Genomic DNA, 13,872 nt, shown 5'->3' on the forward strand with positions numbered 1-13,872 from the left:
TAATTTTTTGCCTTTTACGGCTGCACCCACGACATATGGAGGTTCCCAGGTTAGGGGTCCAATCGGAGCTGCACCTGCCAGCCGACACCACAGCTCACAGCAACGCTAGATCCTTAACCCACTGAGCAAGGCCAGGGGTCGAACCCCCAACCTCATAGCTCTTAGTGAGGTTCATTTCTGCTGTGCCACAGCAGGAACTCTGAGTGGAGCTTTTATTTTATTTGTTGTTGTTGTTGTTGTTGTTGCTATTTCTTGGGCCGCTCCCGCGGCATATGGAGGTTCCCAGGCTAGGGGTTGAATTGGAGCTGTAGCCACCAGCCTACGCCAGAGCCACAGCAACGCGGGAACCGAGCCGCGTCTGCAACCTACACCACAGCTCACGGCAACGCCGGATCATTAACCCGCTGAGCAAGGGCAGGGACGGAACCCGCAACCTCATGATTCCTAGTCGGATTCGTTAACCACTGCGCCACGACGGGAACTCCTGAGTGGAGCTTTTAAATCACTGCAGATGAAGGGCTGAGAGGACTGATGGGGTGGGTGCTGTCTGCCTGGCGCCTAAATAACTTTCCTGACACCGTGTGACCATGATGGGTTGGCAGTGGACCAGGAGATGGCTCAGGAAGAAATGCTTTGGGTGCAAACCCTGCCTATAGATACGTAGATGAAGCCGGAGTGGCAGGAAGTTACGTGATTTTTGAGCCCGAGCAGCAGCTGTGTGAGTGGCCACCATACCAATCTTCCCATTTTTCTGGTGCTCTGAAGTTGGGCATAAGACGTTGGAAAATCAGCCTGACATGGTGCCTGGCACACAAGAGACACTTAATCGGCCAGGTCCCCTCCCCCAGACCAGTGTGATCCGTGGCGATAGACGGGCCTGGGTCTGTAGGGCTCTCCCGTGGCCAGCGCAGCTAAGGAGTTGAATTTTTAAGTTTAATTCATCTCCTCCGAAGTAGCGACGTGTGGCTGCCGGCCGCTGCGTTGGCCAGTGCAGGTGTAGACCCTCGTAGAAGGCCCGTCCCGGTGTCACTGAGCGCCCCCTTCCCACAGGGGCGGCCCTTGCAGCAAAGTGTGCACCTCATCTCTGAACCACAAGAGGTGGGACAGCGCCTCTGGCCTCCCAGCTCCCCCATCCAGGGTCCCGGAACTGCCCGGGGGCCTCGTTTTGCAGCGGGGCCCTTCATGTGGGTCAGCCTGCGGGGTCCCTGTGCCAGACAGAGGAGGGGCCCTGCTTTCCAGACCCAGAACCCCCAGGCTTCTTGGGGGCAGCACAAGGGACTCAGCGAAGCAAGGGAAGCACAGAGCAGGAGCTGGGATCGCTCCGTAGAATGCAGGGCTGCCGGGGGAATTCAGGAGCTTAGCCCATCCAGAGGGCGCCCCCCTGGAGGGGGCGTGAGGGACACGTGGGGGTGGGGAAGGTGGGCTGGCCCTAGCTGGGCCCCAGGAGCCCGTCCCAGATGGGTGGCCCTTGAAGCCAGGAGAGGCGGGAAGAGAGATTGCCGGCTCCCCAAGGCCAGGGCTGAGCTGCAGCCAGCGGGGCTTTGCCCTTCCGCCCTGGGCTGTGGCCTGGGGGTGCACTGCCCCCCTTCGGGCCCGCGCCCCACTCGGGCGCAGGGGCGGCAGGTAGAGCAGAGCCGCCTCCCCCCAGGAGTACATGCGCATGACGGGGCTCAGCGGCTGGCTGCACTGGACCGCCTGGTTCATCCTCTTCGCCCTCTGCCTCCTCGTCGCCGTCTCCTTCATGACCCTGCTCTTCTGCGTCAAGGTCAGTGTGGCCTCAGGGGGTCTGACCTGGAGAGCAGGGCCTTCTGGTCGGTGGGAGGGCCGGAGGCAGCCGGGGCGCGACCCTGGGGACCCCAGGACGCTGCATTGGCGGCTTTGGGTCTGGGCGGGGTCCGCCCTTTGGGTGGAGAGGGAGGGCGTAGCCCCTTCCCCATGCTTACCAGTGCCCTTGTGTCTGGGAGTCAGTAAGACGCCTCCTGGTTTTGTGGCCACCTCCCCTGCCACACCCTGTCCCGCTGACCCCTGGGGTGGCCGTGCAGGTGAAGAAGGACGTGGCGGTGCTGGCGCACAGCGACCCCTCACTGGTGCTGGTCTTCCTGGTCTGCTTCGCCGTCTCCTCCATCTCCTTCAGCTTCATGGTCAGCACCTTCTTCAGCAAAGGTGAGGCGGCGGCGGCGGCCCCTGGGCCGGAGGCCTGCGGGTGACCCGCACCGCAGAGGACCGGGCCAAGGAGCTTACGGGTGGGAGGGCATCTGGGCGGACGTGGCCAAGAGATGGAGGTTTCGTTCCCCCGCCCCTTTCTGTGGCTCCAGTTTTCGAGCTCAAGGCGCGTGCAGGAATGGTTCTTTCGGGGCCTCTCGGCCTGGGGTTGGCGCTTGTGGACGCTGAGGTCTGAAGAGGCCTCTGTTTCGCGCTCACTCTTGAACACTGGTGGAGTGCATCTGAAGTCCCCTGTGGCACTTGGACATCGCTGCCTTTCTGCCTCCGGGTTTTCATCATGGCTGGGGAGTCTGTCGCCACCCGCGCCTGACGTGCCGCGAGGGTGCTGGCCTCTGAGGACGCGCCTCTCCCTTCCGTCACCCCTCCGCCTGTGCCCCCAGCATCCCACCCTCTAATCCACCTAAGTTGGAGCCTCTCAGTCTGTCCTTCATGGCTCCTAACTTCTTTATCATTGCGGTAAAATACATATAATAGAAATGTACCGCCATAACTAACCGTTGTGAGTGTAAAGCTGAGTGGCCTTGGGGACATTCACACAGCTGTGCATCTGTCACCACCATCCACCCCGCAGCTCTGCTGATCCTGCACAGCTGCACCTCGGCCCCCATCAAACACTAACGCCCCTTCCCCTCCCGGCAACCCCAGAAACCGCCAGTACACCTTCTGTCCTATGATTCCGACTGCATCAGGGACCTCCTGTAAGTGCAGTAACACAGCTTCTGTCTTTCTGTGACTGGCCCGTTTCACTTAGCATCATGTCATCAAGGTTTGTCCAAGTTGCAGTTATGTCAGAATTTCCCCCTTTTGGTAAGGCCGAATCACAGTCCGGCGTGGGTGTAGACCCCATCTTGCATGTCCATTCCTTCCCCAGTGACACTTGGGTCGCCTCCACATTTTAGCTGCTGTGACTCTTACTGCTGTGCACACTGGGTGCAGAGGTCTCTTTAAGACCCCGCTTTCAGTCCATTTGAGTGTATACCCAGAGGTGGAATTGCTGGCTTGTGCAGTAATTCTATTTTTACTTTTTTGAGGAACCGCCATACTGTTTCTGCAGCGGCTGAACCATTTTATATTTCCGCCAGCAGTGTGCAAGGGTTCCCTCTCTCTACGTCCCCAGCGGCCGTTGCTCTGCACTTGGCTGGCCCTTACTTACCTCCTCCTGCCCTGTCTGTCCGCATTGGACCAGAAGCGCCCTCACGGAGGAGGTTGGTCTGTTCTGTTTGTGGCAGCCTCCCTGGTGCCTGGAACAGGGCCTGGCACAGAGCAGGGGCTCAGCAAGTGTCTGTGGATGGATGAGATGGCACAGGGTGAGGGGCAGGGCTCGGAATTAGTCACGTCGGGTGCGCAATGTCAGGGGAGCTGGAGAGGGCTGTGGAGTCCCCAGGGTGGGGAGAACAGGGACAGCCTGGGGGTGATGTTCCCCAGGGTGCAGGCACCCCCCACCCCCGGGGAGGTGGCTGAGGGCGGAGCGTGGAGCCCCCTGCCCTCGGCCGTGTCCCCGGGCTGCAGTGAGGACGTTCACCCGAGAGCGGGGTCCTTTGCGCGGCGATGGAGCCTGTGGGTGCAGAGGCTCCTGCGAGTCTCTGGCCCTTGGTCCTCTCTCCACCGTAGCCAACATGGCCGCGGCCGTCGGGGGCTTCCTCTACTTCTTCACCTACACCCCATACTTCTTCGTCGCACCGCGGTACAACTGGATGACGCAGAGCCAGAAGCTCACCTCCTGCCTCCTGTCCAATGTTGCCATGGCGATGGGAGCCCAGCTCATCGGGAAATTCGAAGCAAAAGGTGAGTGTTCTCCGCTTCCCGAGCCGTGCTTGCCGATGCGGTTACCCTGAGCGGCGACCCCAGCCCCGCAGCTCTGGCGCCAGTAAGAACCAGACATCAGCCCAGTTAAACAAGCAGGCAGCACAGTAGGAAGGCAGATCCTCGGCGGTGGGGAGGCTCCTGTCCAGGCAGATGGGGAGAAGTGACCGGAGCCCAGGGGAGGTGGATCAGACCAGAACACTGATTTCTTGATTTTTGTGAAATTTCCCAATGTTTCAAATATCATGGGGCTCAAATAGAACACTTTGGGGTCCGACTTTGGCCTGCGGGCTCCCATTTTGCAAAAGCCTGCCGGGGACGCTCAGATGTCAGCTGGTGCCAAGCCCGCCCCTCTGAAGGGCTGAGAGGGCACCTGTTTCACCCGTAACCCCTCACCTGCTGGGAAATCTGCAGAGGTGCACGGCTTACCTTGGAGAGGGCCCGGGTACTCAGACCCCACCCGAAGGGCCTTGAAGAGGCAGTGACCCAGACTGGCCCCACCTCCGCCCCACGTGCCTTGGTTCCACAAGGAGGCCGGAGGCCAAGGCTGGGTCTGCATGTGGTTGGGGCTGTGCTGCGTCTGCCCCCAGGAGCTTGGGCGTGTGGTCCTGGCTCCGCCAGCAGGCGCTGAAAGGCAGCCTCCCTCTGACAGACCCGAGTGCACTGAAGACGCCCTCAGCCCTTCCGTCCAGATGTTTCTCTCGGGCTGAATGCACTCCTTGCTTCTAGGCATGCCGTCCTAGTTGGTGTAACTTCCTAGCTATGCGTCCAAGGACGGAGGAAGGTCAGTGGCCATGGGAGCCTTCAGTGAGGCTTGATCCTTAATTAGAATTGTTTTCTTCAGTTGGCAACATCTCCTAACACTCGGGCTTTTAAATGTTTCTCTGTGTTCATTAACAAGTGATAAAATGTAGACATTTTTTTTCTTTTTGTCTTTTCAGGGCCGCACCCTCAGCATATGGAGGTTCCCAGGCTAGGGGTCTAATCGGAGCTGCAGCCGCCAGCCTCCAACAGAGCTACAGCAACGCAGGATCCGAGCCGCGTCTGCAACCCACACCACAGCTCATGGCAATGCCAATCCTTAACCCACTGAGCGAGGCCAGGGATTGAACGAACCTGCGTCCTCATGGATACTAGTTGGATTCATTTCTGCTGAGCCATGATGGGAACTCCTTTTTTTTTTTTTTTTTTTTTTTTTTTTTTGTAGACTTTTAAAATGTATAGTCCCTCCGGGGTTCAAATGCTTTTTAGGTTTTGATTTTTTTTAATTGAAGCATTATTGATTTACAATGCCAAGTTAGTTTCAGGTGTACCAGCACCGTGATTCGATTATACAAATTTCTATACACGTATATCTATCTATTCTTTTTTGGATTCTCTTCCCATCTAGAGTATTACAAAATATAGAGTGTAGCTCCCTGTGCTGTATAGCAGGACCTTGTGGGTTATCTATCAAATGCTTTTTTTAAAATTAATTAATTAATTAATTTTGTCTTTTTAGGGCTGCACCCTCAGCACATGGAGGTTCCCAAGCTAGGAGTCAAATCAGAACTGCAGCTGCCAGCCTACACCACAGCCGCAGCAACATGGGATCTGAGCCGCATCTGTGACTCACACCACAACTCACAGCAATGCTAAACGCCTAACCCACTGAATGAGGCCAGGGATCAAACGTGTGTCCTCATGGATACTCGTAAGGCTCGTTACTGCTGAGCCACAAGGGAACTCAGTGGAAGTGAATCCAGCTAGGAACCATGAGGACACAGGTTCAATCCCTGGCCTTGCTCAGTGAGTTAAGGATCCAGCGTTGCTGTGAGCTGTGGTGTAGGCCAGAAGCTATAGCTCCGATGCAACCCCTAGCCTGGGAACTTCGACATGCTGTGAGTGCAGCCCTAAAAAGCAAAAAAAAAAAAAAAAAAAAAAAAAAAAAATTTAATTATTAAAAATTAAAAAAAAAAAAACGCGCTAAATGCACCCTCTTCCTGTGCTGGTCTTACCCCAGTTAAGCACGTGTAACGTGCACGTATACAGGTACCTGTGCACCCGTGTGTGCGTCTGCATCTGTGCTGTGTAGATTGACCTCACGTGTGTGCGAGTCACAGGTCAAACTCATCCCGTATCTCCAGGTCCCCAGCTTTTGCTGGTCCTGTGGCATCGGCCACCCACTGGCTCTTGTCTGAAAGGCCTGGAGGAGGCCATCAGATGTGCCGTGACAGCGGGGCTGTCCTGCGACTGGGCACTGATGTGTGCGTTTGCGGGCGTGTCTCCCAGGTGCAGGCATCCAGTGGCAAGACCTCCTGAGTCCCGTCAACGTGGATGACGCCTTCTGCTTTGGGCACGTGCTGGGCATGCTGCTGCTGGACTCCGTGCTCTATGGCCTGGTGGCCTGGTACGTGGAGGCTGTGCTCCCGGGGCAGTTCGGCGTGCCCCAGCCCTGGTACTTCTTCCTCACGGTGAGTCCTGACGGCACCTCTGCAGGGGGAGGGGCCACCGCGCCCACCTGGCCCCTGCAGCCCCAAGAGCCGCCCGCGGGCCCCATGCCCAGGAACATCCCTACACTCCAGGCTCTGCAAGCAGGAGCAGGGCCGGCGCACCACCCATCCCAGCCCCCCGTCTCCAAACAGGTCTTATGGTGTTTTCTGCCTAGGAAGGAACAGGGCCTCTTGCAAAATGAGCCCACCCCCCACGTGAGCACTGCTGACACACGGGGTGTGGGGGTTTTACAGCTGCACCGTGGCATATGGAAGTTCCTAGGGCAGGGATCGAACCCAAGCCCCAGCTGAGACCTGCGGCACAACTTCGGCAATGCCAGGTCCTTAACCTACTGCATCACGGCAGGAACTCCCTTGTTCATTTTTTTTTTTTTTGATTCAACGAATACTTATCAAGTATCTCTTACAGTATTTCAGTCAAACCTAAGATGGCAGTAATTCTTAGAGGCACTGTTACATTATCACTAAGAAAGAAAAATGCAAACTATGGGAGTTCCCTCCTGGTTCATCAGGCTAAGGATCCAGCTCATCACTGGGGCAGCTTGGGTCACTGCTGTGGGATGGGTTCAATCCTCGGCCCAGGAATGCCACAGGCAAAGCCAAAAAAATTAAAATAACCACCACAACACCAAAAAAAAAGACTATGGCATTCCATGTTTGTATGACCCATTCTGATTTCAAAGCCATGTAAAACGTGAGGTGTGTCCCCCAAAACCAATGAGAGGGGCTGTGTCCATCCCTCCTGGACGTGAGTCCATCCCTCCTGGCCCCACCCCACGCCCGAGTCAGCCCTGGTCTTTCAGGGCCCTGTTGCCACCTCTCCTGTGACCCTGCCACACCACTGTGTCACCTGTGTGTTCTAGAAGCCCACAGGCCACCCCATGCAGTGCCACCTGCACTGTGATAGCCAGAGCTTTGCGGGGCAGGGTGGAGGGTTCCTCCCAGCAGAGGGAGGCTGGCCCTTGATGTCTCTTGCTCACGTCTGGAGCGCTTTTGTGGCTGAAGGTGCCCCCCGGGCTCACCCGCAGTACCCCGGACGGCAACGTTTCACGGCTGTTTTGTGTTACCTTTCCCCGCTTACTTTCTGTCTGTATTGCGTCTGACTTGCGTGAGCAGCAAGCCCCGGTGGCAGAATAGGACACAGGCAGAGGGCCTCCGGGGCATTGAGTGAGGAGCTGCCCGGGTCTGGCCTGCCCGGGGCTCCAAGCCGCATCTTCTCTGCGGCAGCGCCGGGTGGGGACCCCACGCACGGGCTGCCCGCTCTGGCTCTGCATGTCGGTTCCCACTGCGCCTGCTTGTTGCACACCCGTGGGCCGCGAGTGGGCTGAGCCCCTCCCGGTTTCCGCCCCAGCCCTCCTACTGGTGCGGGCAGCCCAGGATGGTCTCAGGGAAGGAGGAGGACGACGACCCCGAGAAGGCGCTCAGAACAGAGTACTTCGAGGCCGAGCCCGAGGACCTGGTGGCCGGGATCAAGATCAAGCACGTGTCCAAGGTGCCAGGCCGGGGCCAGGCCGGGGGCTGGGCGGGGGGCCGCAGGGTCCCAGGCCCCGAGGCCTGCCCACTGCCCGGCCTCTCTGAGCTGGGACCCTCCTCTAGGCCTCGCTTCCTCCCAATCCCCGGTCCCCGAGGCCCCGCCCTGACCGCCTCCGGGGCACACGGGCCCCAGCCGCCCCCACCCCTCAGGCTGTGTCCAGGGCTCTGGGTCGGCACCATGTGCTGCCCACTTGACCTCTGACCTGCTTTGCAGTGAACCCTCTGTGCTGGCTGCTCATGGGCCTTCCCATCCTGCAGAGACACTGGGGTGCCAGGAACCTGGTGGGGGGCCAGGAAGCAGCGGGGCCTCCCAGCAGTGACCCCCCCCAGAAAAACTTCCCGCCTTTTGCCTGATGGGCTATGCTGGGCGCAGCCCCTTCGAGACCCTCGGGCAGGTGTTTTCCCGGAGGGTCCCCTTGACTCGAGGGCCCAAGGGGCTCCTGAAGTCAGGGCCACCCTCTGCCTTCCCTGCAGGTGTTCAGAGTGGGGAACAAGGGCAAGGCCGCCGTCAGAGACCTGAGCCTGAACCTGTACGAGGGGCAGATCACGGTCCTGCTGGGCCACAATGGCGCGGGCAAGACCACCACGCTCTCCATGCTCACCGGTACGGGGCCCGGCCTCACGCCCCCCAGCCACCTCGGGCCCGCGTGGCCCGTGCCCTCAGTGGGCACTCGTCCTTCCCCACTGTGCTGACAGCTGGGAGCCGGGGCCCCGGGGCCTGTGGGGACAGGATGGGAGCCACTCAGGTCACACAGGAGCGACTCCACCTGGGGCCAGTTTTGTCCCAACCCTGTGGTCCTAGAAAGCCATGCTGGACGGTCGTCAGGTCCTCCCTGGACACAGGTTCAAATGCGGCTGTGGCCTCGGAGACCACAGGGCACGCCCTGAAGGGCACACCCACTGCACTCGCGCTCTCCGCCCTCCCAAGCCTCAGGGTGGTCGATCCCCACCCTCCTCGCTGCCACGTGCGTCTCGTGCGCCCAGGGGGTGTTGGCGCTGTGCTTGAGCCAGGCTCTCCTGCTGGGCCCCAGGTCTCTTTCCCCCGACCAGCGGACGGGCGTATGTCAGTGGATACGACATCTCCAAAGACATGGCCCAGATCCGGAAGAGCCTGGGCCTGTGCCCGCAGCACGACATCTTGTTTGACAACCTGACAGTCGCCGAGCACCTGTATTTCTATGCTCAGGTGAGCCAGCAGGTGACAGGAGTCTCCGGTCATCCTGGTGGTTCCCTCCCCTGCGTGCTGGGGCTCCTGAGGGAGCTGGCGTGCACCCTCGGCCTCCCAGCCCATGGACACCGGCCCCAAGGAGCCCTTCTTGCCTCTGGATCAGGGCGGGATGTCAGGATGCGGGGTCCAGCACAGGAAGGGGGACAGCACCCAGGCCAGTGCCAGCTGGACAACCATCTCCCTCAGGAACCCCTGCCAGGAGTTCCCGTTGTGGTGCAGCAACTAGGAACCACGAGGATGTGGCTTCGAGCCCTGGCCTCACTTAGTGGGTTAAGGAGCCGGCGTTGCCATGAGCTATGGTGTACGTCACGGATGCCACTCAGATCTCGCATGGCTGTGGCTGTGGTGCTACAGCTCCAATTCCACCCCTAGCCTGGGAACCTCCATATGCCACAGGTGTGGCCCTAAAAAGCAAAAAAATAAAAAAAGAAGCCCCTGCCAAGCCCTGTCCCCTGCTGTTTCAGCTGAAAGGCTTGTCCCGCCAGAAGTGCCCTGAGGAGGTCAAACGCGTGCTGCACGTCCTCGGCCTGGAGGACAAGCGGGACTCTCGGAGCAGGTTCCTGAGCGGAGGCATGAGGCGCAAGCTCTCCATCGGCATCGCCCTCATCGCGGGCTCCAAGGTAGGGGTGGCAGCGGGGCCTGCCATGTGGCAGCCCGGGTCTGGGCTGGGGCTCTGCTGGCCTCATGGGCTGTTCCTCCGGCCTCCAGGTGCTGATGCTGGACGAGCCCACCTCCGGCATGGACGCCATCTCCAGGAGGGCCATCTGGGACCTTCTTCAGCAGCACAAAAGTGACCGCACCATCCTGCTGACCACGCACTTCATGGACGAGGCCGACCTGCTGGGAGACCGCATCGCCATCATGGCCAAGGGGGAGCTGCAGTGCTGTGGGTCATCGCTGTTCCTCAAACAGAAATACGGTGAGCAGGAGTTCCCGCTGTGGCTCAGTGGTTAGCGAACCCGACTGGGATCCATGAGGACGCGGGTTCAATCCCTGGCCTTGCTCAGTGGGTTAAGGACCCAGGGTTGCCATGAGCTGTGGGGTAGGTTGCAGACACGGCTTGGATCTGCCGTGGCTGCGGCTGTGGTGTAGACCAGCAGCTGTAGCTCTGATTAGACCCCTAGCCTGGGACCTTCCATATGCCATAGGTGCAGACCTAAAAAAAGACAAAAAAAAGAAAAAGAAAAATACAGTGAGCCGCCGAGGACAGGCAGCCCAGCTCAGTTCTGTGCAGGGTCAGCAATGCTGGTCCACTGAGCTGGGGAACGTGCCCACTGCTAAGGCTCCCCAAGGGCCCCTGAGATGCGGCAGGGAGAGGCCTGCTCTAGACGTTCTGATCCGCTGCCCCTGGATGGGACCTGAGGCCCCAGGGAGAGGGCCTGGGAGGATGAGGAGGGAATGAGCCTTAACTTGGGGCAGTGTACGGTCTTGGCCAGTGGAAGAGCAGCCAGGTGCCAGGCCACCAAGAGCAGAGACACCGTTGGAGAGGCCACGCCAGCTCGCCAGCGTCACGGCTCCCAAACAAGCGAGTGGTGGGCGGCCCCATGCAGGACTGGTGGGCCGCGTGGAGTCAGCCCTGTCTTTGCCTCAGGAGCGTGGCTTCCCTTCTCCAGGGCAGCCCCGTCTGAGGGGCTCCAGGCTTGCCAGGTCCCCCCAGTGGAAGGAGCAAAGATTGAAGCCCAGCACCCCTCCCCCGGACCCCCCAGCAGTTGCACCCTCACCCCTGCGGCTTCCCCCGGCCAGCACTCACCCTCACAAGTGGAGGGTGACCTGGAAGGTGACCCAGTGTGGTCACATCAGGCTGGGGGGAGCTGAAGTTCTGTTACTGAGGAAGCAAGGAGATGGGGTTTGGGGGATAATTTGTACCCCCACCTCTGAGACCAGAAATCTGAAATCCAGCTCTGGTTTCACCTCCTCATCAGCTCAGCACCCAAGCCCTGCAGCATCTCCCCAGCCAGGGAACAGGAGGCGCCCTGAGATGCCTGAGATGCCCTGAGGTGCCTCTGCTCTCCAGCCCTTTCGGGGAGCCTGCCCTGCAGGAGCGGGGACCCTGGGTGGTGAGCCGGGAGGAGAGGGGAGATAGCCTCACATGGGCTCCGGGTGTCCAGGCGCAGGCTACCACATGACGCTGGTGAAGGAGCCTCACTGCAACCCCGAGGCCATCTCCCGGCTGGTGCACCAGCACGTCCCCAACGCCACGCTGGAGAGCAGTGCCGGAGCAGAGCTGTCCTTCATTCTTCCCAAGGAGAGCACGCACAGGTACGCGTGTGGCCCAGAGCAAAAATATGCTAATGAACTTCCCCTGGAAAGCTCTGTCGAGACGTCCAGTGACCCCCAGGATGGGCTTCCCGTGCGGGGTCAGCAGCACCAGACTCCCATCTGAAGGTGCTGGACTTACCTTCCCTCGGCAGGATGGGAGCGTGTCCGCTGTACTCCACGGCTGCCAGCTTTGAGTAAAATTTCTCTTTGGTATTTACGGGTGGAAACGGCACATACGTGCTTGACTGGCATTTTGTATTTCTTCCATTCCTGCTGGCGGGAGTTTGAGCATTTCTGGCGCTGATCAGGCTCTAAGCATTGCTGCCCCCGCCTGTTCCTTGTCCATCCATCGGAGGAAGCATTCTCTGCATTGACATCGGCCATTCGTGCTGCAACATTTTCCAGTTTGTCGTTGCCTTTGAATGTGGGGGAATCTTTTCCCTACAGATGTTTAATGAGGGGGGGGACCAAAAACTGCCCGCTTTTCAGAAACAACCTCTCAAGGCGCTGACCTTCCTTGGCTGGCGCCTCCCCCACGCCACACAGGGGTGCTTATTTAGAAACAAATTCTTCAGAAAGTCTCGGAGAAGGGGCTCGCTCAAGGTGTTTCTTTCAGGTTTGAAAGTCTTTTTGCCAAACTGGAGAAGAGGCAGAAGGAACTGGGCATCGCCAGCTTCGGGGCCTCTGTCACCACCATGGAGGAAGTCTTTCTCCGGTCAGTAGGCGTGCGTCCGTGTCCGTCGAGGGCTCAGCCGTGCGGGTGACCTTTGTAAAGCGTGACGTTAAAGCAGTCCCCTTGGTTGTCATCTGGGCCGCCCGTCAGAGGTGGGCCTGCAGCCCGCAGCGGGAGCAGAGCTGTGGGCTGGCTGTCAGAGCCTGGGTTCGAACCCCAGCCTGGAGCTGACCCCAGCCAGCCCCCCCCCCCACCGGCACCCTCAGTGACTCCAAAAGCAGAGCTCTGATCTCTGGAAGCGCCCACGTTGTAAGCGCATGTGCACCTCCCCGGGGCCCTCCCACCAGCGCCCAGGCAGTGTCGGGCCTGCCAGGCTCCCCCCAGGCTTAGGGAGCCAGCCCGGAGCACGGGTCTGTCCACAGCAAAGATGTGAGGTTTGCAGTTCACCCCTCACCACTGCGGGGTGGGCTCCAGACAGTCAGTCCATGCGTTTACCGCCCGGCTCTGGAGTCCTTTCTTTAGCAGACACGGGGCTGAGAACCCGAAATACCAAAGTGAATGTGCTTTCGATGTTTCCCCACGAGGATCCCGCAGCCCAGGGGACGCAGTAGAATAAGCGAGCACAAGTGCAGTGCTGCTCCCGTCAGGGGCCTCCCAGGCTTTGGAGCAGCAGACACCGGCCCCGCCCACCCTCCTCGCACCCAGCACCCCGCCCTGGGGTCGCCCTCCCCCCACACACACCCTCTCCTGGCTCCTGGTCTCAGCGTGGCGACAAGCGCCCTGACCCACAGCTTCCCACTTGCTGCTCCGTCATGCCCCGGGCCCCCTCCTGTCCCTCTGAGAGCCCTGGTTATAAATGCCGACGTCAGGTGGTCTCCCCAGGAGACCGGGGGGCCTCGCGTGCAGGGGCCCTGGGCACGGTCCTTCCCTCCTGGACCTGCACGGCTGCCGTAGCCCGTGTCCTGGAGGACTGGCTGGTGAACGAATGAATGGACACATGCGGGAGCCAGCCCGTGGTTTAGCACCTGGCCGTGCCCCGCTCCGCCTCTACCGCCCTCTCCCTGCCCGGGCAGCCAGGTTATGACCAGGCTCCGTGTCTCGGCCAGGGTCGGGAAGCTGGTGGACACGAGCATGGACATCCAGGCCATCCAGCTCCCTGCCCTGCAGTACCAGCACGAGAGGCGGGCGAGCGACTGGGCCGTGGACAGCCACCTGTGCGGGATGATGGACCCGACCGACGGCATCAGCGCCCTGATCGAGGAGGAGTGCACGGCGGTCAGGCTCAACAGCGGGGTGAGGGCCAGGCCGCCGTGCAGGGAGCCCGGGCCCCGCCCCAGGGGCCGCAGGGCAGCCAGGGGTTCTGGGCGGAGGGCAGGGGACAGCACCCGCTCCGTGGGTGGCAGGTAGAAGGAGAGCCCAGAGCATCTCACCTAGGCAGTTGTCCCTTCTCAGTGATGGGCTCTGCCTGGGCCGCTCACCGCGAAGGAGCGGCATTTGCGACACTGACAGTGCAAAGTGCTCGGCTGCACGAGGTCTCCCGCGGGCCCGGCCCCCAGGGCGGGGGACGGCGGCACTGGTCCCATTTCACAGGCGGGAAGCTGAGGCCTGGGCAGCGCGAAGCAGAGCTGGGCCCTGTTGCTGCCAGCCTGAGCCCAGAGCCC

General features: G+C 60.2%; 1 protein-coding gene across 4 annotated transcripts in view; it reads left to right on the top strand.

Annotated features, from left to right (window-relative positions):
- The window catches only part of ABCA3 (ATP binding cassette subfamily A member 3), a 43,334-nt gene that overhangs the window by 17,287 nt on the left and 12,175 nt on the right, over positions 1–13,872 (top strand). For all 4 annotated transcript variants that reach the window (XM_005655176.3, XM_013987836.2, XM_021086765.1 and 1 more), the window contains exons 11-22: positions 1,649–1,765; positions 2,043–2,163; positions 3,835–4,008; positions 6,298–6,479; positions 7,870–8,010; positions 8,526–8,655; positions 9,083–9,237; positions 9,744–9,899; positions 9,988–10,198; positions 11,388–11,538; positions 12,155–12,253; positions 13,318–13,504. In XM_005655176.3, coding sequence (XP_005655233.1) covers positions 1,649–1,765; positions 2,043–2,163; positions 3,835–4,008; positions 6,298–6,479; positions 7,870–8,010; positions 8,526–8,655; positions 9,083–9,237; positions 9,744–9,899; positions 9,988–10,198; positions 11,388–11,538; positions 12,155–12,253; positions 13,318–13,504 — 1,824 coding nt within the window. The remainder of the gene's footprint in view (positions 1–1,648; positions 1,766–2,042; positions 2,164–3,834; positions 4,009–6,297; positions 6,480–7,869; positions 8,011–8,525; positions 8,656–9,082; positions 9,238–9,743; positions 9,900–9,987; positions 10,199–11,387; positions 11,539–12,154; positions 12,254–13,317; positions 13,505–13,872) is intronic.

This window comes from Sus scrofa, chromosome 3, assembly GCF_000003025.6.
Source record: "Sus scrofa isolate TJ Tabasco breed Duroc chromosome 3, Sscrofa11.1, whole genome shotgun sequence".
In the NCBI taxonomy this organism is placed as follows: Eukaryota; Metazoa; Chordata; class Mammalia; order Artiodactyla; family Suidae; genus Sus; species Sus scrofa.